Genomic DNA, 22,702 nt, shown 5'->3' on the forward strand with positions numbered 1-22,702 from the left:
TGACCCAACCTTTATTTGGGTTGAGCCTCTTAGGGCCACATCATTAAGTTTAAATTTACACGCATAAACGACCATCTTTTATAATTTTCCTTTTAAAACGAGTTTCATGAAGATTCACCAATGATGCAAAATAGTTTTTTACATACATCCTTATTTAATAAGAACCCATCATCATATTACTATGTAAACCTATATTATCACCGTCTTCAAATCATAGCTAAACCGACAAAAATGTGAAAATTGTCATTGATATATTAATTTGAAAGAATAAAAAGTTTTTTTTTTGGGTAGTGTAGAATAAAAAATAAAATAAAATAACATACATAATTTGTACCAAAAAAGAAAAACAAAAAAACTTACATGATGAATGAAATTTTAAAATAGAGAAACACACATATTTATTTATATATATCTATCTAGATTTATCTACAACTACAAAAAAAATAATCTCGGAGTCGTTCTCATTTTAGGGTTCTTCCAAACTTCTCAAATAAATACATCTTTCCCTTCCATTTCTCCCCGATCCAAATCCAATTTACTAATACTCAATTATTAATCACAAATCTTCATTTTTCTTCTTCGTTATCACCCTAATCACTCTTAACAAAAAAATAAACAAAAATAAACACTGTTTCAATTTTCTTCAACCGTTTTCGTTTTTCTCTTTTGAAGCGATTCTAGGGTTTTGCGTTTTTTATGGTGGGTATGGATGGATTTGGTGGCGGGGATGATGTTAAGGGTCTAGATCTTCGTCAATTAGCGGCGGGGGATATTCCTAAAGGTTCAATTCTTTATGTTCTTGTTTAATTATGTGTTCTTTCATTCATTTTTTGTTTATTTAGATCTGTTATTATGTTTTATCTACTGATTTCGTTAATTCATCTTAGTATAATCATTAGCTATAGTTGATAGTTTTGTCGAATATTGTAAATTTTTTGAAATTTGAAATTTTTCTTGTTGATTATTACTTTGTATTTGATTTTAATTTTTTGTGATTTTTTCGATATTTTTGGCGGTTTGAGTTGATGAAAATAGTGTTTCATTTATGATTTACTGTAGTTGTTGATTCAGTATTAGGTTATTTTGCATTAATTTGTTCTCCTTTTTAGTGTAAGAGTTGCTACCTATGAAGCGAAGACACATATACGAACACAGGACACGACACAGATACTGCGACATGCATTTTTTTTTTATGTAAAATAGTTTTAAGAGATTGGTTTTAGGTTTTTGACCGAAGTTTTTCTTTATTTTTGCAGAAGGGGCAGTTTTTGATGCGACACAGTATGCATTTTTCGGTCAAGATGCTTGTGTAGAAGAAGTTGAGTTGGGAGGGTTAGACGATGATGACGGTTTGCCAGAGTCTAATGAAGAGGAGTTCCTTCTTAATAGAGAAGAGGTTAATTTTCACTGTTCTGACCACTTGGTTTTTCTTTTCATTTTAAACTATCTGTAGATTTTTTTGAAATGTAATCATTTTATCCACTTTTACCAGTCAGTTGAATGTTATGAAAACAATGATAGAATTTTGTATTCACTATCTTTTTTATTATTTCATTTGAAGGTTGAGGATGTTAAATCTCTTTCTGATATTGATGATCTCAGCACCGATTTTTGGAAGGTGAGGCTGTAAGATAATGATATGTCATGCTCTCTTGAATGCTTTGGACTTTGTAAATAAGATAATCTACTAAATTATGATATATAATGCTCTCTTGAATGTTTTAGATTTTATTTTATTGATACACGACCAGGTATTGCGATGATGGCAGTATCTTAGTTTGCATGCTTTAGTTTAAAAATTAATAAATTATGTATGTAAAATTTGAATTTTATTTAAAATTAAAATTATTATACGTTCTGGAAAATTAATGTTTTTGTCGTGTAATGATTCAATTATACGAGTTAATATTCAGTTATTGAGATCAAAGTCAGTGTTGTCGACGGTGGAAGGCCAAATTCCGCCATATAAACTTGCCATTGTGGGCATTCCTTCACAAATTGCCCATGGAGGTTGTCAAAAATAGATAACTGAAGAGGCACCATGTGAGTTTCATGTGACCTAATTTTAGAATAAAAAACTGAAGATTTAGTGTTTTCTTACTCCTATAATCAACCTAATACGTAAATCTCTCTGATATGTAAACTGTGCTCCACCTGCATTGCCTCTCAACATGTTGTTCTCCATCTCCACTGAGGACGATAATCCATTTAATTCACACGATCTACTTTTAATCCTCTCAATTCACTGTTCGTTTTTTTCATTTTTTTTATAAAAGTTACGCAATTTGTTTTTTGTACGCAGCATACCCTTTTATATAATTGATATTTCAACTGCTACGTGACTTCTGTTGTTTGCCCACAATGTTATCTTCTATTTCTGTTATTAACAGTGATCTTGGTTTTGAAATGGCAATAATGGTGGTTCTTAATACCATTTTTTTCCTGTTGCAGCGTGCTATTTTTCCTGTTTTATTTTTAGCATTGGTTATTTCCATAATTGATGTCATTATTTATGATAATATATCGGCAATCTCTTTCATAATTTCTTCTGTAATGAAAAGAGAAAAAAAGAAAGTTAGTGAAAAGTGGAAAAGCTAGTTCAAATTGAAGGTCACTTCTATTTGATTCTTCCTGTTGTATTTCAGGCTTATTTCAATGTTTTTGTCATCAACTAAACCAAATTGTTCTGTCGCAAATACAGTAGCTAATTCTTTGCTCTCTCTCTACCTCTCTATCTCTCTATGCTCTTTGAATGTTCGGTTTTATGTAACATCTTTTATTTTGATAATTGTGTGAAATTTTTTCCCTATTTATACGAATATGTGGATCAATATTTTTTTTCCTATTAATTTCAGTTGAACAAGGTTGAGATTGGACCGCAAAACACAGCAATTTTTGGTGAACGGGGATCAAGAGAAAGTGAGTATAACAAATGCAATATTTCACCTATTTTCATTTTCATTTTATCAAAACAATGTTCCCTTTCTGAATTTTACTTGATTATTTAATATAATCTAGCAGTTTGTATTATGGATTAATGCTTTTAAAAGGGATACATTTTCTCAATTACTTCATAAATTTGGAAGACGGCGTTGTGGGATATAGTGGAATGTGGTGTTTATAGGAAAGATAAAAATTACACACACTCTCTCTCTCTCTCTCTCTCTCTCAAACAGATATACCAAAAAACTGCAGAGAATAAATAGGGAAACTAATATGTTTGAACTTGAGATATGGAAGTAACAAGTAATGACCAAAAGGAAAGAAGGTGATAGCAAAAGTGAGGAGATATAAAGGAATATAGTAGAAAAGGGAAAAAGTGAATAGTTAGAGCGGATGTTCCTTTTCGAAGGGCAGAATTGAAGCTTGCACCCTTCTTTAGATGATAAAAAAAAGAGAAGTTAGGAGGACATAATAGAATGGAAAAAATTGGAGAGAAAGAGAAGTGGATGCAAAACAAATATAGATAAAAATTAAAAGAAAAAGATTGTTCACTGGAAAGGAAAGCTTGCTAGGAAATAGAGGTTGTCTGAGTAGGTCTCTAATGAAGAAAGGGCATATGACAATTGCCAATGATAGGAGGTGGAGAGCAGAGAGCGATGAAGAATGCAGCATACAGACTGATACTAAGGGGTTGGTACAGCATTTTATGTTTTTTTTTACCCAAGAGGCTAACATGGCCCGCCATAAGAACCTGGAACGCCGTGCATAGTTTATGCAGGTGAATGGAATTCCCCCATGCCATGGCTGCAATTTTATGACAATGGGTTGTCTATTGTGTCTGTATTATCCACTTCTGAAGTTTGATGAATTAATTTGAGGTGTCGTGTTTTTGTGTTCACAGTTACTGTATTCTTTGCATTTTAGCAGCTCTATTCCAGCATTCCTCCTTTTTTACTGTTTGCAATTTTTTTCACTTGACTGAATTATTATATTATTTTAATATACTCAGATTCTACAGCTGAATGGACACAGAGGAATGATAATCTTAACTGGTTTGACCAGAATCCTTGTGATAGTGAAGGTTCTCTGGATGGCAGAAGACTGTCATCACAGCCTTATTCTTCTTTTGCCCCTTTACAAGAATCAAACTCCTTGTATAGAACTTCTTCGTATCCTGAGCAGCAAAGGCAGCAACAACAACACTACCTCCAACATGGCTCAAGTGAATCAGTTCCTAATCGGTTTGATCAGCCTTTTCGTGATTCTGAAACACAGGATGGCAAACGATGGTCATCACAGCCACATTCCAACATTGCACACATAGAAGAATCAAAGTCTTTGTACAGTACATCTTTATATCCTGACAAACAACAGGAGCTTCTTTATTTTTCTAATGATTCTACTTTGGCACCATTTACTTCCTATCCTCCACCTGGTGGTAGAGCTCTGCAGGCTTCTCCAAGTCATAATACAGGCCCCATAAACATTCCTTACCATGCTGCAGGAGCTCAGATGACACTATCTTCTCAAAACCGTTCTCATTTATCCAATTCTGCACTACAGTTGGGTGGATTAAACCATGGGCCACCTTTAAGTGGAAACATGCGCCAAATTCCTATGGGTTCCCCTCTTAATCAGCGAATACAGAATCCATTGGTTAGCCAGGCAGGGCTATATAATGGAGCCCATCCCAATATTTCTTCTGGTTTACCCATGATCAACAAATATGACCAGATGCTTGGGATGATGGAACTGAGGGATCAAATGCCAAAATCTGCTCAAATTGGTAGACAGAATCTCCGATTTTCTCCTCAGGGTTTTGATATGGGTAACCATAAATTCAATAATGGATGGCCCCGATTTAGGTCTAAGTATATGACGACTGAGGAACTTGAGAATATATTTAGATTGCAGCTTGCAGCAACACATACAAATGATCCATATGTAGATGATTATTACAACCAAGGCTGTCTTGCGAAAAAATCTTCAGGTGCTAAATTGAGGCGTCACTTTTCACCAGCTCAAATAAGGGAAATCCCTCTGCGGGCTTCTTCTAATGAACCGCATGCTTTTCTTCAGGTTGATGCTCTAGGGAGGGTTCCATTCTCATCAATTCGCAGGCCCCGTCCTCTGCTGGAAGTTGATCCACCAAATTCCTCACGTGCTGGTGGTTCTGAGCCAAACATTTCAGAAAAGCCTCTTGAACAGGAGCCAATGTTGGCAGCAAGGGTCACAATTGAGGATGGTCTTTGTGTTCTTCTTGATGTAGATGATATTGATCGTTTCCTACAGTTTAATAAGCAGCTTCAAGATGGTGGAGATCATTTAAAACGTAAAAGGCAGGGTCTTTTGGAAGGACTTTCAGCCTCGCTTCAATTGGTTGATCCACTCGGAAGGATTGGACAGACAGTTGAACTTGCTGCAAAAGATGACTATGTTTTTCTCAGGATACTTTCTCTTCCCAAAGGTCGAAAACTACTTGCTAGGTACCTTGAACTACTTTTTCCAGGGGGGGACCTTATGCGAATAGTCTGCATGGCCATCTTTCGTCATTTAAGATTCTTATTTGGTGCTCTTCCCTCTGATCCAGCGGCATCAGAAACTGTAATTAACCTTGCAAAGGTAGTTTCGAAGTGCGTCCGCGAAATGGATCTCGTTACACTTAGTGTTTGCCTAGCTTCAGTTGTTTGTTCTGCTGAGCCGCCGCCTCTACGTCCCCTTGGAAGCCCTGTTGGAGATGGGACTTCCCTTATTTTAGTATCAGTGCTTGAGAGGGCTACCGAAGTTTTAACTGATCCTCATGCTGCTAGCAACTATAACATCAGAAATCGTTCACTTTGGCAGGCTTCATTTGATGAATTCTTTGGTCTTCTCACCAAGTATTGTGTCAATAAATATGACAGCATCATGCAATCATTCCTTGCTCAAGGGACATCAAATATGGCGGTCATTGGGCCTGATGTTGCTCGAGCTATTAGTAGGGAAATGCCAGTTGAGCTCTTGCGTGCAAGTCTACCTCACACTGATGATCGCCAGAAAAAAATATTACTTGATTTTGCTCAGCGCTCTGTAGTTGGATATAGTAGCAACACTGGGGGTAATGGTCACCACGCAAACTCACAGTCAGTGATGAGATAATTAGATAATGAGACATTCATCTAAGGAGCTGTTTTCAAATTAGAATGGCAGTAAATTTCATAACAACCTTGTGTTTGTTACTTTGGAGCAGTTTGATGTGGAAGTATCAGGTGCATCTACCTTGAAAGTTTTTTAGCATCTTCATATCTTCTTTCATGTTAATGCAATGTAGCATTGTTATAAACTTGCAATCGGGCCCATTGTGTATTATGATAGACTTGGCTTGATTTGTTCCTCTTGTCTTATATTTTCTTTTGACAGGGGAGCTTTTTGTTACTCAGTTTGTTGTTTCTAGGGAACAATAGTGGTGGGTAGTATGTCTAGGGTTAGGTTTAAGCTTAATCCTAATGTTCCTTTACTATTATCATACAGGCATAGGATTGGTTTTGTCTATTACTCCATAATATCTACCTTAATAGGTTTCACATGTCCAAATTGAAGTAGCATTTTGGGGTTTGCCAATTTGACCATTGGACAAGGTGGTATTGGCATGCCTTATAATGAGTTCTGTCAACCTTGTTTCACGGTGTTAATGGTTTTAGTTTCAGTTTCATTCTCTCTTCCTCACTATTCAGTTTCGGTAGATGTGTTTTGTACCATCTCTTGTTCTTGGTCAATTGGAGTATTGTTGGTCTATCTTTGTTGTCTCTACTTTGGTTTTTCTTGGTTTTGTTTAGCCAAATAATTTGGCAGTTTCGTGATCTTTTAGTTTTATGGGCAATGTAGAGAATTTTCTCATCATTGAAAATAATGCAAAATGAAAATGTTGTTCTGAAGATGTTTATGATAAATTCATGACCGTATAGTTCATTTATAGAATGGTGAGTTAATTTGGTTCAAGCTTCCACCATATCCTTGATCCTCTACACCTCCCAACAGTAAAATAATTTCTTACTCCCTCCGTTTCAAAATGAGTGTCACTTTAGCCAAAAAAATTTGTTTCAAAATGAATGTCGTTTTACATTTCCAATACAACTTTAATTTTTTTCTTCCAACTTTACCCTCTCAAACTTTCTCTCTCACAATTTTCAATGCAACTTTAAGTTTGTCTTTTTCTAATAAAGTAAGGACAATTTAGTAAAAGCGTTGTATCCAATGATTATTTCATTTCATTTCTTAATATGTGTGTCAAAGTCTAAAGCGACACTCATTTTGAAACGGAGGGAGTAATTGTTATTGGCCCCTACTTCTAATGTTAATGGCATTATTATAAGTTTTTCGAAACAGTTACATGAATCTGGACCCTCATTGTCCATTTGACCATATTATTACTACACCATTATAGTATGTGTGCAGATGTTTTTCTTATTGGAGATGATTTTTATCAAAATTAAACTTGCATTACAGTATTACAACACATTGATATACATGGGTTATCAGAATCCATTATCAGAAATGCTTCGTGGACCCACAGAATCCGAAAATAACCAATCAATTTGTTAAAAAGAAATTGTTCTAAAATGACTGATTTATTTCAATTTTTACTACAACAGTAATTATTTTTTTCCTCTTCAATTGTATCATCTAGTTAATGTTATTTACATCAGTCTCAATTCACTATTTTACACTTCACATTTATAGTAAAGGTGAATACACCAATACATAATAAGATTACTTTAGTAAAATAGCTTATCTTTTTCTCTTGTTTATACAATTTTACATTATACAAGTAAAAGTAAAATGACTTTTCTCTTTCTCCCGCTCATACAGTTTTCTCATCAGTTATTTTAGAACGAAGAAAATGTTTACAAGACTTGATATTGATATATATAGGCTACTCCATAATGCAAGGATTAATGGTTGACAAAAAAATCAATTCTTTAAATTTTAAAGAAAGAGGAGAACAATCAATAATCATTATTCTTAGTAGAAAAATCTAGTTAAAGTTGATTTGACTTCTCCATGGAAAAGAACTTGTTGACAAAACTGCAAGTTATGTCAATCAAGAAAAGAAAGAAATATGGATAATATCGAAGAAGTGGCTTCTAGTGGAAATTACACACGATTCAACGAAGATGCACTGATATGGGACCTGTTATGGATAGAACGATGAATTCAAAAAGAAAAACTACTTTGTTAGATATCACACCATTCATAATGGGACATCTTAGCCTATTATGCTTTAATATTACATAAGTACTCGTATTGGGAATAAAAATGAGTAGATGCTTGTGGAGTAGAGGAGTTTTAATAAGCATATGCTATGTAGGTTTCACGTGCTCTCAATTTTACAATGTGCATTATTCACATAGTTTACTTTGATTATATTTTTTAACTAATATATAAAAATACAAATGTTAGCATGTAAGATGTTTGATTTGTCTTGTCTCCATGAATATTTTTAAAATATCAATTTTTTATACTTTTTTATTATATATAATTAAAGATTTTAATGGTCAACGTTGTATACTGACATGCATATAGCGGTTAACTGTGATATGTATTTTGGAATGAAGGGAGTATAATATAAAGTTTTTGTTAGATGATATATAGCTATTATTAGGAGTATTTAATAAATTTTTTAGGTGCCAAGTTTGAGTGATATGATGCTTATTGAAAAAACTGGTGCCAAGTTTTAGACCCAAATAATTTTTGAAAATTTTCATATGATAATGGAGGGTCATGAATTAAGGAAGTGACACTTATTTATGTATTAGCATAGTTAAAAAAACTGGTATAAAATGTCACAACACTGTCATTCAAATATGGATGGAGAAAATAAGTCTAATTTTTAAAAAAAAGTCTAATTTTTAAAGTGTAGAACAAGGGAAAAAATGATTTAAACACCACAAAACATGTAAAATGTAGTATCACACAGCGCAAACAAAATAAGTCCATTTTTTATTTAGTTAAGAGCCATTTTAAACTCTAATAAAAATTGTGAAAATTAATTTAGTCTTTGAGAAAAATACAATTAACTCTTTTAGTCCTCGGAAAAAATAAATAGAGACAACTTAAGAAGCACGACACAAATATTTATCACCGATAAATTAAAAAAATATACGAGACAATTATATGCCATTGATAAATAAAATAAAAAACAGAAGTTTAATATTTATCTACATAAGTATATAATTATGTTATTCAAAAAAAATATTTATCTACATAAGTATATAATTATGAGAAGATGTGTTTTCTACATGAAAAATAAACATACAGAATAAAAAATTAAATGTCTATATTTGTTTGGCATTGGTCTAATTAAAAAGGGCAAAATTTTTAAAAGTTGGTCAAAATTGAAAGCAATTTGTTAGCGGAAATTAGGGGATGATAGTGATTATAATAACCAATGGCATTCATTCGCTATGTTTCACGAGGGAGTTTGTCGGGATAAACAACATTTTTCAATTAAAAACTACTCCCTCCGGTCCTATATATAAGAAAATATTCTTTTTTTAGATACATTTAATAATCAATGTATCTAGTCTTCATTGTAAACGAGATACATTAATCATTTAATGTATAGGTGCTTTTCCTTTGTCTTTTTTTTGACGAAACCGAGGTTCTGAGGGCTCCCCGAGTTCCGCTTTTCCGGCTTCTCTCGCTGTTTCGGGGGTATGCGCTAGCGCCCTTGACAGGCACTCCAGGACCCGCCAACGCTCATGAAAACCCGGGTCGGTCGGTCCTCCATTCATCTAAAAAAAGAATCTTTTCTTATATATAGGACCGGAGGTACAAGGATTTTGTCACAACAAAACTTTAACATAAAAAAAAATCTAAAACAAAAATATTCGTGAATGCAATTTTTTTATCACCTTTTTTAAATTAAAAGTAAACCAACAGGTTTTGTCTCAAACACAGTGGTCTGCTCTACCGGACTCGTGTTTTCGGCTGTATTTTGACAGATTTGAGCATATTGGGGGGCATATCGAGAAATTGCCCTAGTTATATTTTGATCTCACTCTTGTGCAAGATCCTTGCTGCCACTTATATCACAGTGCATTACAACAAATAACTGAAATTTTTAAAGAAAACACAGCAAAGAAAAAGAAAGTCTCTGATGTCTGAGATGCTAGTGAAAATTCATCAAAAAACTTGCATTCCATTTTGATCTATGAATAATGATACATCCAACATTTTACATTACAAGAAGTCATTACTTATACAAATATTAACTAGAACAAAATATAAAACATGTTCTAATCCACTATCTATCAGACTATTATCTACAAGGAACATGACATGAGACCTATCTGAAATCTATTACTAAGACTTAAAAATACCGCGCGCGAACACCCCAACACACAATGAATAGAGATACCAAGACAATAAAAAAAAAAAAAAAGGTTACCTGCATGCAAAGGTTGTGATAGTAAGGGTTTCCACAATTGATAATGCAACAAATAAATGGATAATTGCAAATGTATGAGAGCCCAAGTAATTTGACCTTGAGATGATATCAAGAAGCATCACACGCATGTCATAGATGGTGGCCTTGCTAAAGAGCAAGCGCTAACTAATCATTACCATTGCAAACATGAAGTAACAACATAATATAGCAATCCCAATCTTGCAATAATGCCATCAAATCGATCATTGGATAAGATGAAACCAGTTTTAAGATTATGGCACAATATAAGAAGAATTCTCATAAAGGAAAAATGCACCAGTACTAGTTCTTCCAACAAAAATCAGTTTGATAAACCAATCAAATTCTAGATATTGCCTGATGCATTGAGGTAAATGCATCTCCAAGGGTGCAGGATACTCAAAGAGCACTCGAGAAGTGGAGCCAGGGTTACCATAGCAGCAAATATGGCATACCGCATTTTGATGGACACTAGTAAGGTCTTAGCTTGAGAACTGACTTTCATTAATTATATCTTTCTCATTCTCACATTTTAGCTTTTGAGCAGCCACAACAGAGCCGTAACCCAACAGAGTAACCATTAGTATGTCACTGATGCCATGAATAAGTTTCTGGCACTCTGAAAAAATTGGCGGTTGCCTCTAACACATGGTCGCTGACTAGGTGAGTGTTAATTCAGTAGCCAAAAACCTTGCAGTACAGAAGTGATAACCACAAGTTTGGTCCGGTCTGGCAACTTCGAAATGGCCATGAAAATTGTGTGCAAACCATTCAACATTAGCAAAAGGATAATGTAGATACACAATTTGCATGAATCTATTTCCCAACCATCCTATAAACTCATAAACAATGCTTCTAAACACAAGATTACTGGAAGGATGAATTGTAATATGAGCAATTTTGTGCCAATGAAGAGTAGCTGTCATAACACCTGAAACTAGTGCAAGGTTTGAAACTGAAACTATGATTATTATTGCTTTTGAAATAGCACCATTCCATAAAGGAGAGTAGTACTAGATCGCCAATAGTAGGTACAGTCATGTTTAAATAATCCTAATTTGCCCAGCCCATCTTCTGTCTTCACTCTAAAAAGATTGAGATCATTGGATGTACTGACAGTTGGGTTATCATAACTTGGATCACCATCCATCCATCCATCCATCCATTGTATTTAACATTTCAGACTATATGAGTTCCAGTCCTCAAAATTATACCTCTATCATATATAATTCTACTCACATTGCTTGTGATTTGTGTTGTCATATATTTGCTTCATATTAAAGTGTCTTTGAATTCTACGGAGATGTCAAGACAATCTCGTATCAAGTTAATTATGATTACCACCACTAGAAATATATTCTCGGCCAAGGTATTTGTGATCCCCCATTCAAAAGCCATACTTGGGGAAGTAACAAAAGCACAAACAATGACATGCAAAATATTTGGGAGGGGTAGAAGAATTGAAACTCTGTGTTAGTGGATTTCAAAAGAGAGCTGAACCACATAGATAATTGCAAATTAATTATTGAATGAAATATAAAATTGATAGACGATAACCCAATTAGATTCGGTGTTCTTAGTACATAAAGGAAAAAAGAAAAGATAGAAGAAGACCAAGTCCAAAGACTGAGCCATTACTCTACTGGAGAGTACCAGAGGGAGAGAAAAGAGAGACTTCATCAAGTTTCTTTCTATTCATTATTGATCATAATTTCCCTATTTATGCATAATCCAAACTTCCTTAATTTTAGAATCACTAGCCACATGCCCATTTGCCTCAACCAAATATCATATGCCAAGTGTATTTTTTTGTTTTTTTTGCAATTTTAAATCATAACAGCGATTCTCTTGTACCATTAAAAAAAAGGACCGAGGGAAGGCATGACCTAAAAAGGACAGAAATAGCAGACTTTTGATCTTGATATATGGTTGTCATTCATATAGTAGAATGAACTAATATAAATTTCTTTATTCATATAGTAGAATGAACCAAGCATGAAGTCAGTAAGATCTTGATATAAAGTTGTCAATCAATATACATACCTTTAAGTGCAGACTTGAATGACTTCTATCAAATCATAAATGAGGTATTTTCTTTCTTGCTTCTGTGTATATGGATCCATGTTAATAATCATACCATCTAATCAAGTAATGTATAACATTGATTTCTCTCAGGTGCACCCTCGAAGGTTTTGTAATTATGAAAAAAGTGACTAAAATAAGCTGTACTTGTAGCACTGCATTCAATATCCAGGTCTTCTAAAACCCAAGAACTCTCCCAAAAATGGCTCTATTGGCTTGCAGACTATTCACAGCAAAATTAAGATTTTTAAGCATTTTATAATTGTCAGTTTGAAATATAAATGTGATCAACATATTCAATAGATCTTCATTATCATCATCTAAAACCAATGTATTATACCTTCAAAGAGTAAAATTGGCAGGATTTTTCTTCCTTGAATCAACAGCAACCCTCCAACTGGTTAGGTTATTTTCTAGACCTCAACTAGATAATTTCTGATAATCCAAAACCTTTATACATCAACATATACGTCCATATCAAAGATTCTTTATATTGGGTATGCCTACATTTTTTATATGCCTACGACACCATATTACAAAAATATAAACTAGAAAACAGATATTACAAAAAGAGAAATGCTAGGGACACACCCACTAACACTCTTTTAACACACCCCATAAGAATTAGACATGTGTCCTATTTTTTTAAGCTCATTTACCGGTAACCGGTTCATCCAGTTTCTAAACATCATTTTTTTTTTAAATAATTTAAAACACTGCATTTCTCAGTAAGCGTGTCACATTCATCTTCTTCCCATTCTACCGTTCCAATCAGGTTTATTCATCTTCTTCCCTTTCACAATTCCACAATTCTTATTATGTCCAAATCTCCTAATTGTTAACCAATTTAGAAAGACAGAAAAAAGATTCACAAACCAAAAAAGAGAGAATTAATTCAAAGAATAGATTATAGCACTTCCATCTGATCTGAGTATTCTGCGACCGTAATCATAATAGCGAGTTTGGCTCTTTTCTTTGTCTTTCCAGTTCACAACAAGGTTTGACTCTTTTGGACATGTATGCACAGCTCACTGATCTGAAAGGAGGGGGAACTTGCATTGTCACATGATTAAGTCCAGGATAATTTTGGATTAGAAGCAAGACACCTGTTCTGTCATTTATATGTTTCTAATGGGATGTTGTTGTTCTTATTCTTTTACACTTCTGTTGTTTTTGTTGAGAAATTTTGGAGTTATGTTATATAACATTTTGGTAACTTAGTTAGGACCAAGATTGTAATAACAACCAATTTCTTTGACAGAGAAGAACATGAAAAGACTGTGTTTGTGTGGGAGGTTGAGAACACCAGACGAAAAGTTTAAGCATAATTTAATAAATAAATAAATAAATAATAACACTAAAAGGGAGAACCAGTTACCAGTATATGGAATTAAAAAAATGAAACACATGTCTAATTCTTATTGGGTGTGTTAAAAGAGTGTTAGTGGGTGTGTCCCTAACATTTCTCTTACAGAAATGTAAACTAGAAAAAATTGAAAGACTCAAATCTTGTATTTATTGAAAATGAATTGAGTTATTAGAATCAGTTCAGATTACAGTTAATATAGGTGTCTTAACCTACACCAAGAATAACCACCAGTGCCAGCTGGCAGAAACTCATAACTGCCATGCTGGGTGGCTGAAGACTGTCTGACAAACTGATGACAACACGGCAGTAGAGAGAAATTAACAAAAGGACTTGTTAAGCAAGATAAAAAAACGCATAACAGTAAAACATAATTTAACAGAAAACAATTCTATTCTCAGAACTCATCAAGGATTTTCTTAGAACCTCATTTCCCTCTTGCACTAAGCATATAAAATAACATTCAAGCCTTGTCCCACTAAGTGGGGTCGGCAACATGAATCAAATGACACCATAGTGCTCTATCAAAAACCATATCTTTCTCCCACTCATTTATCTCTAGATCTTCCTAATAGTTTCTCTTAATAGTTTCTTTTCTTTTCTGTAGCTCTGTTAATGTGTTCAACATGTTAAAAGCTTACCCTAATCAAACCATAGTTAAAATGAGAAGATATTAAATCAGGGGCGAAGTAATAAGCTGACGATGCATTACTAAATCTCGAACAAAAATGCCTAATCGGTACCAATTTAGATAAGATCACTAAGAACCATCAACAAAGCTTTTTTAAAATCACAGTGGTAGCAGTAACCAGTAAGCTGATAAAAAAAGTAATCACGAGAAGAAGAAAAAGTAGGTGGAATAAGGAAAAAGCAAATAGACACTCACCCTGTCATCAACATCAATAAAATTCCGAACAGAATGGACTCCAAACTGCAGGTGCTTAAAGTATCTTGCTAATTGCCAATCATGGCAGAAAAGGGACACTGATCTCTAGTTTATATCATAATTTGGACAGAAAAAAAATATTTTTAGGTGAGGTTTTCTCAAATATGTGAACGCAAGAGAAGTGAGGGTAAATAAAGAGAAAGAGAGGAACCGGTAATGAGAACTGATGTTTCTTCTCCTGTGAAGTCCAGACTAGCAATGTTACATGGTTGTTATTGTTATTATTGGTAGTAGTATTTGATTTATGATTTTCCTATTTTATTTAGGATTATTCTTTTGGGTTATCAGTAAAAAGTTTCCTTACGGTTCTTGGGGAAGGAAGAAAAAAAGAAAATTAAAACTTAAATAAAAATTACATTTACGCCCTTCAGTTTTAATTTTCACAAAAAACAAAAACATGGTCTTTTTGTCCAAGTGAAAAGGTGTTGGTTGCTAAAATAGACCTTCATGAAAATGAGTGGGTCTATTGTAGCAAACCCCATATATATATATATATATATATATATATATATATATAGAGGGCGTATCATATATGCATGTATATATGTATGTATTTGAATTTTTAAAAAAGGGATTTGCATGCTTTCTGTTACTGAATCGAAGCCAACGATGTTAAATATGAAGTTTATAAACTATTATAAAAGGTTGTCCATGACATATGAAGACAGATACGTGGACTGAAGTCCTATGTGACCAAAGAATCATCAATCTCAGTATTATTGGTCTAACCAAAGAGATGACTACCAGTCAATTTAGGTATAAAATCTCTTATAAGGCAAAAAAGAAAGAAAGAAAAAAAGCAATAGTTCTTATGTCAAGGTGATTAAAGTACATGACACTATAGTCCTTTGCAATTGTCATCACATTTTGTTGAGATGCACTTAATCAGTGCAAGTCGCTTATTCAATGATTATAATGTTACTTGTTTAGATATCGAGGCACACTTTCAGTTACAAATAATTACGGGAAAAATTGTGTATACTATCATTGCAGGATAGATGTTGGGTGGGGTCAAGGTTCTTGGCAAACTATAACTCCATGTGAAGCACAAGAAAAATATATTTCTCAGAAACAAAATCAACAAAGCAAAAAGTTTCATTTTAAAAAAAAAAAAATTCATTCTATATTTTTGAGTTTACAATAGTATCTATACATGAACCCAAGCTTTTCTTGCAGCCTACTGACAGGACTTTGCAGAACTACAACATTATAACTCCTAACTAACTGTAACAGTTACCTAATATAAACTGTAACATAGCCTAACAGCTCAAAATAAGGATTGCTTCGAAAAACTTCATATTCTAGGTATACCTATAACTTTCAAACTAAAAATAGTTTAGAAATGTCAGCATATCTAGCATGATGAAAATATGTTCGCAGCTCCTACAAAATTTTACAACACACCTGAATCTTCTGCACCGTAAAACATCTTGAAGAGTATTACATCACCTAAAGCGTTTTTCACCTTCATGGTTAAGTTCAATAGAAGCGGAATAAATAAGGTGAACTAGTGCATCATCAAATTCTTCAAGTTCATCAGAATCCCTTAATTGCCTATATGAAGGAGCTATGAGACTTGCAGCAACGTCAACCAACTTCCACAAAGAGAGCTTATAGGCCATTTTGATTATTTTAATTGCCAACTGCTTAGAAGAATCAAGACAAGATATAATCACATTCCAGCAAGCTTCCTGAATACTTTCCAAAATCCAGAACTCACCAAGCCAACAAAGCTCCACATATGGCTGCAAATTGAATAGCTTTTCTTGATCATCCATGTTAACCCACAAACAACCAGAAGGGGGATTTGGAAGCTCATCGGAATAAAACCAATGTACTAGTTTAATCAATGCTTCCCAGCTAATATCAACCTTTATAACTTGTGAATGACTGCAATAATAAATAACAAGGACAACAGATAAAGCAATCAAAATGCGAAGAACCACAAAATTTAAAGTTAACAGAGCACAAGAGATGGACAATTTCTCATAAAAAATGGAAAATCCTTGCTTCTAATTTTTAAGGATATCCCAAACGAATTTGGTTGAAAATCCTTGCTTCTCATAAAAAATCAAAAGCAAAGGGCTGTTCAAAGTGAAATACATTAACATTTCATAAAGATGGACTTGGTTCCAGCTAGCTTTCAGCCAATTCTTAGATTAAGTTTGAAATTCAAGATTCAAGTACATGCACCAATGAGTTTCCAAACAATACTTTATCAAATAGGCTTGTAAAGAGAAGATTTGAGTCTCGAGCCTTAATCAACCACAGAACAGGTTACATAGACCCTGGTCAAGATAAGATATAAACAAACATGCATATCTGTCTTCGTACCATGTTCTTAAATTTTCATGAGTTCCAGCTTAAATAATAGGCAAAGAATTTAATTTGAACATCTAGGTGTCATCTTCATCACTCGTTTATCAGGAAAACTAAACTGTAAACTACACATAAACTATCAAATTTTAAATCAATAATCACCTCTCTTGCATTCCTGATCTGAACAAACCCTGTAAATAATCACATCCAGACTGCAATATAACTTTGTGAACATGCATATGTGGTACTGGATGAGAACAAATATCGCATGCCCATCCAACAAGCCCATTCAATTTAGCTTCCATTATGACATCTCTGAAAACAGAAATTAAACAAAATTAGAATTTATCTCCTAAACTACTTAAACAAATGTTAGCAACATCACTGTTAACTTTTTTCATTGTGCAGAAACCGTTAACTTTACCCAAAATGACAAGTCAATAAACTGGATATAACTAACAGCTGTTTTTCTATAAACTGGATAATAGAATGGCATTACGTAGCAAATCTCAGTAACGATTTCCAAGTTTAACAGTCCTTTCAGAAACGCAACTCTTATTTGAAAAATACGGAATGAATCTGTAAAATATCAATTTCAAGGAAGCTACTCAAGTATATGGAAGGAAATAAATATGGAAATAAACATGGATGAACAACAGAACACAATGTCACAAATCACATGAAACCTATAGATATCTAGAAGAATCTGGTCAAGAAGCAAACCATACGAAAAATAACTTCCAGCTGAATCAAGAGATGAAGTAAGATTCAAGCTGGGAAAAGGTGTGCCCCACTTTGGAGATTGTCTGCAAAGCATTTGCAAGAGAGGCTTTACATTACAACGCTTAGCAAGAACTTTGAGCTTCTTTACAGCTTCTTCTTCTGCTGCATGCAAGCCTCCCAAATATACATATTCCAACAATAACATCAATGCTTCATAATCAACATGAGAAGAATAGCGAACTTCTCTCACAGTCTCTCCAACAAAACAATCTGTTATATCTTTAGAACTCTTACTACTAGATAGCACTTCTGAAGGTAGAAGTGCTGGACATCGAACAGCAAGAATAACACCATGAACACTCACGGAATCCCCATTTGCTACAATGAGTCGCAAATCTGCATATTCTTCCTTATTAAGAGAGTTCCCAATCCTTTTGGAAAATTCATTTGGGAAACCATAAAATCCAAAATAACTTAGAATATAAGAAACATACCATTTCACTCCAGGACTGAAAGAGGTGCTACTACAGATCTCATTAAGTTTGTTAACTAACTGAGTTTTAATGTTTGTCACCTCTCTACTAAATTGCAAAGGAATGTCTAGTAAAAGGCTAAACTGATGAAGAAATTCAGCTAAGCCCCACATACCATAAAATAAGACAACATTGGAACCTTCCCAGTCTCCTTTACCAATCCAGCAACAAGACCTTTTATGGAATACAGTTTGCAAATGAGGAGCAACCTCTGGCCTTTCTACATGAATATCATTACTTAAGCATCGTTGCACGAGAAGAAAAACAGTCTTTAACCCTCTGCTTTCTATGATACATCTTTGATACTGTGGTAAACTTGAAAGACAAGTTAACCCAATTAAGTTAATAACAAGTTGGAGTTTATCATATGAACAATAACTTTTCAGGGATAATATATAATCTAGGGTATGTAGTGAGTTTTTCAAGTACACATCGCCTACGACCTTCAGTATATCAGATAATACAGATCTAGCATGTGAGGAAATATAATTACATGGAGAATATATCATCATTAAAACAGCCCTTGATACTGGTTCACCTTGAAAATTATCATCAGCATCATTTTGATATATCCGGCACCATTTTTGAATTGCATCCACAAATGTGAAGCTGCAGAAAAAGGATAAATTTGCACAACATCAATGGAATGAAGGTGTAATAAATGTTCAGCCATGAAATTTTAGAAATATAATCAGTGGTAGGAAGAAACTATGGCATAGAATTCACTGTAATACCAATGTATACACACACTTGAAGTCATACAAAAATAATAATGGAAGAAATACAACTTACCATGCACACGTAATCAGTAAGTTGATATGAAGTTCACTCTCATGGGTATAACTACAGGGGTTTGAATTTTCTCCACAATGAATTGTAAGCCACCCAAGAACGTCCCACACATAACTCCTCAGAGCAACATGATAATTGAGTTTCAGTCCCTCCTTTACCATGGATATTTGTTTCTCCAATGGCAAAACAATTTCGGAAGATTGGTCATGAATATTTTCAATTAGAAGATTAAGGAGGACTTTATCAATTCCTTGTTTCCAAAACCTGATATGATGATTGCCAGCCCAACGAGTAATTTGAGCCAACTTACATGCTTCCACTAATACAGAACCATAGTTGTTCTCAATCCTTTTGGAACACGGCCCTGTCTCTCTCATCCCACAAATTATGGCATCAACAAGAGCTTCACCACACAAATCCATCACTTTTAAACAATTTTCTTGGGATCTCTAAGTAGACAAAAGTAAATGTTTGTTAGGTACAGTGCTATATATATTCCAATGTTTATCATATAAAACAATAACTCTTACCAATAGACATTGAGCAAGCCGAAACCCCTCTATCCGAACATCATGAGGGTTAGATTTTCCCATCGCCTGCACAATCATTTGTAGAAATACTTTTCCATCCTCTATAAGCTTTTGTGCTACAGAATCACATAAAGCTATAACAAAAATCATAAATTAGTTAGTCTAAGTAATTGACACAAGGAAATGTTTTTTGTTTTGTTGAGGGGAAGGTAAAAGATGGATATTTTAATACCTAAAGATGTGTACAGCTTTAGAAGAACAAGTTTAATAGAACTATCTGTACTTGTAAGCATGTTTGCTAAAACTTTCATAAGTTCAACATCATTACAAACAGGGAACCTAGATGAAGGCCACCTCAACAGAATTGTGCTCAAAAGTGAAGCCATCTCCACAAAATATTCAATCTTCTGTGCACCGCGGTCTTTTATATTTCGAACAATGCAAATGGAAATCTCTGTTTCTTTCAGTGCTTCAATAACTGCCTTTTCACTTGTAGCACTCAGATTTGAGATTACCAAATTCAAAGCAGTAGCACAAGGTATTGCAACTTCTACTTGATGTGAGGACAGCAAGGACGATAAATAATAGACAAGATCCAACAAACACGGTTGCAATAGTGGACTCGGTAAAATACTAACTAATTTCACTGCCACATTTGATGCCATGCTTAACAAGGGCTCATTTTTGCATTGAAGAATCCATAACAATGCTCCCAAAATATCAGCAGCAGATTCCTGATGAAGTAAAGCACATATTTCAATAACATTAAATAGATTATATCAGCCAAGAAGGCCAAATTCAACTATAATAAGCCCCCCTTATCTCTCTTAAAACAAATGTGACTAACATATTCCCTCTAGCCTTATTTATAAGCAAAAGTCATCCTAATTTCATGGCCTCAAACATAAGCAAAAGTCACCAAATTCAGCTTTATTTGATATAATGTTTCAGAAATACCCCTTACTGATTTTCTATTTTCAAAGATGAGTGCATAGTCCCAATACAAATTAATGTGATAATTATTATAATGAAGGATATTTTGGTAAATATAATTAATTTCATAATATGTGTGAAGCAAGAGATTTTTATTATAAATAAGGTCGAAGGTACTTATGTTTTTGTTAACCATGTTATAGATACGAAATATTGACCGCCGTTTAGCAATAACCAATCTTTGTTAGGGGTCCAATTATTTGACACACAAAAAAGGTTCTCCCTGCCCAGTTAGGCTCTCCATAGCAAAAACTAGGGAGCAAACCCCTAAGCAATAACAACAACCATGCCTTATCCCACTAAACGGGGCTGGCTATATAGTTCAAATGATGGCAAAATGTTCTATCAAATACCATATTTATATCCAACTCATTAATATCTAGATACTTCTTAATAGTTTCTCTTATATACCCACTTGGGTTGACCTGATGGTGTTGGCTTGTGTCCTTGGAGTGTGGTCCTCCTCAAGGTCTCAGGTTCGATTCTCCCGGTGCCAATTTCGGTGGGCTAGTTTAGCTTCTTAAAAAAAAAAGTTTCTTATATTTTTTCTAGATCTTACTCTACTTCTAGCGATTTGACCACCCTCCATCTGGTCTACTAAGGACTATAGAATCCACAACAGGTCTTCTCTCCACATGCCGAGACCACCTAAAATGGGTTTCTACCATCTATTCAACGATATATGCTACCTCAACAATCCTATCTTTAACTAGTTTTCTTATCACACATACAACGCAACATACTTAACTCATCTCTGCTACACTTATTTTATTCTCGTGTTGGTTCTTTACCGCGGAAAAGAAAAAAATACCTTAACGATGGTATGACGTGTGGCGCGAGCATCTGCAGATATAGAATCAAGAAAAGCAGCAATTGATCGGAGTACATTTTTCTGTACTTCAATGTTGACGCACTGCCACTTCCATCTATTTGTCTTTTCATCAAAATATCTGTTCAAAAGATTTACAAACAAATAAATAAGAATATACAATTCAATGAAAAAAGCGAAGAATGAATTCGGAGAGAGAAAGAGAGAGAGAGAGAGAGAGAGAGAGAGAGAGAGAGAGAGAGAGAGAGAGAGAGAGACCTGGTGCCAAGGTTTAAGGAATGGAGAAGACGGCGATGAAGGGTGATGATGTGAGAACTCAAGCTCCGATCGTTATCTTTTTCTTTTTCTTTTGCAGTTGCCGCTTTCACCGTCGAATGAATCATATCTGTAACTATAGATAACCGTCGAGAGAGAGTTGCTAATCAAACTAACAAATTTCTAAAGTAATATGCAACTTCATCCATCAATCATCAACCAATTTGATTGTTTTTTTATCATAATATTTGATTTGATTATTTTTATATGTTTTGTAGAATCATTACCCTTACTTGATTTTTTGAGACTTAATTTTTATTTAAGGATAAATGAGTAAATTGATTTTACTAAATTGTTATTATAATTATAATTTTATTTACTTTTTTACATTTATTAGTAAAATTTTCTTTTACATTTGTCCTTTATTTCATTTTTTTTTTCCTTTGGCGTTCTTTTTATATTTCATTGATTAAAGTTTAGGGATGTTCAAAACCGAATCAATCCGAAAGAAAAAACCGTAGATCGAACCAATTCAAACCGAAATCGCAAAAAATTGTATTTGGTTCGGATGTATTTGAATCATTTTTCCACTCAACCGTGTGGTTTGGTTCGGTTTGCAGTTTTAATTTTACAAACCAAATCAAACAACAATATAAGAAAAACACTAATTAAATATATATCATTTAGACCAATACTCATAGAAATTCAATGGAAACTTTAATAAAATGACATATTTCTTTCTCTTGTTAACTTTCTTCTTTACTTTTTCTATCAAATATGTATTTATGTGCTGCTTGAACTCTTAGAGAATGATTAAAATCTTAGACTTTTGTATTTTTTACAAAATAAGATTACTTTTTGTCTACGTTTTAATTTAGACTACGTTGTTGGAAACATTGTTGGATGGACATAAAATTGTAATGATAGTATCACAATAATAACAT

General features: G+C 33.8%; 2 protein-coding genes and 1 long non-coding RNA gene across 4 annotated transcripts; 1 reads left to right on the plus strand and 2 right to left on the minus strand.

Moving 5' to 3' along the window:
* The first annotated feature begins 430 nt into the window (after positions 1-430).
* LOC146949105 (protein PAT1 homolog) lies at positions 431-6,872 on the plus strand. Its single transcript, XM_085745206.1, has 5 exons — positions 431-781; positions 1,257-1,396; positions 1,562-1,618; positions 2,856-2,919; positions 3,953-6,872. Exons 1-5 carry the CDS (start codon positions 697-699, stop codon positions 6,079-6,081), a joined length of 2,475 nt encoding a protein of 824 aa, XP_085601332.1. The 5' UTR covers positions 431-696; the 3' UTR covers positions 6,082-6,872.
* Positions 6,873-10,110: 3,238 nt separating this feature from the next.
* Positions 10,111-13,508, minus strand: LOC146949106 (uncharacterized). The gene is made up of 2 exons (XR_015027145.1): positions 12,813-13,508; positions 10,111-12,695 (listed from the first exon to the last, which is right to left on the minus strand). It is a non-coding gene; the product is annotated as an uncharacterized LOC146949106 (long non-coding RNA).
* A 2,369-nt stretch (positions 13,509-15,877) lies between these two features.
* Positions 15,878-21,967, minus strand: LOC146949107 (BTB/POZ domain-containing protein). 2 transcript variants are annotated; one of them, XR_015027146.1, is made up of 8 exons: positions 21,762-21,967; positions 21,486-21,624; positions 19,914-20,415; positions 19,682-19,815; positions 19,152-19,600; positions 17,827-18,968; positions 17,266-17,418; positions 15,878-16,674 (listed from the first exon to the last, which is right to left on the minus strand). XR_015027146.1 is itself a non-coding variant. In XM_085745207.1 (8 exons), exons 1-8 carry the CDS (start codon positions 21,884-21,886, stop codon positions 16,230-16,232), a joined length of 3,084 nt encoding a protein of 1,027 aa, XP_085601333.1. In that variant the 5' UTR covers positions 21,887-21,967; the 3' UTR covers positions 15,878-16,229. The 2 variants fall into 2 exon arrangements, 1 of the variants encoding a protein (XP_085601333.1); XM_085745207.1 differs by having other exon boundaries at positions 17,832-18,968.
* Positions 21,968-22,702: the final 735 nt, after the last annotated feature.

Source organism: Medicago sativa, chromosome 2 (genome assembly GCF_051527215.1).
Source record: "Medicago sativa cultivar Bolivia chromosome 2, Bolivia_mono, whole genome shotgun sequence".
Classification (NCBI taxonomy): Eukaryota; Viridiplantae; Streptophyta; class Magnoliopsida; order Fabales; family Fabaceae; genus Medicago; species Medicago sativa.

Bases quoted from the DNA above. Each gene is read 5' to 3' on its own strand.
- LOC146949105 (XM_085745206.1), top strand. From the start codon at position 697: ATGGTGGGTATGGATGGATTTGGTGGCGGGGATGATGTTAAGGGTCTA. The intron at 1,397-1,561 runs GTTAATTTTCAC...TTTCATTTGAAG, and splicing joins TCCTTCTTAATAGAGAAGAG to GTTGAGGATGTTAAATCTCT. The intron at 1,619-2,855 runs GTGAGGCTGTAA...TATTAATTTCAG, and splicing joins TCAGCACCGATTTTTGGAAG to TTGAACAAGGTTGAGATTGG.
- LOC146949107 (XM_085745207.1), bottom strand. From the start codon at position 21,886: ATGATTCATTCGACGGTGAAAGCGGCAACTGCAAAAGAAAAAGAAAAA. The intron at 21,625-21,761 runs GTCTCTCTCTCT...TCTTTTGAACAG, and splicing joins TCCTTAAACCTTGGCACCAG to ATATTTTGATGAAAAGACAA. The intron at 18,969-19,151 runs GTAAGTTGTATT...CTTTTTCTGCAG, and splicing joins TTACTGATTACGTGTGCATG to CTTCACATTTGTGGATGCAA.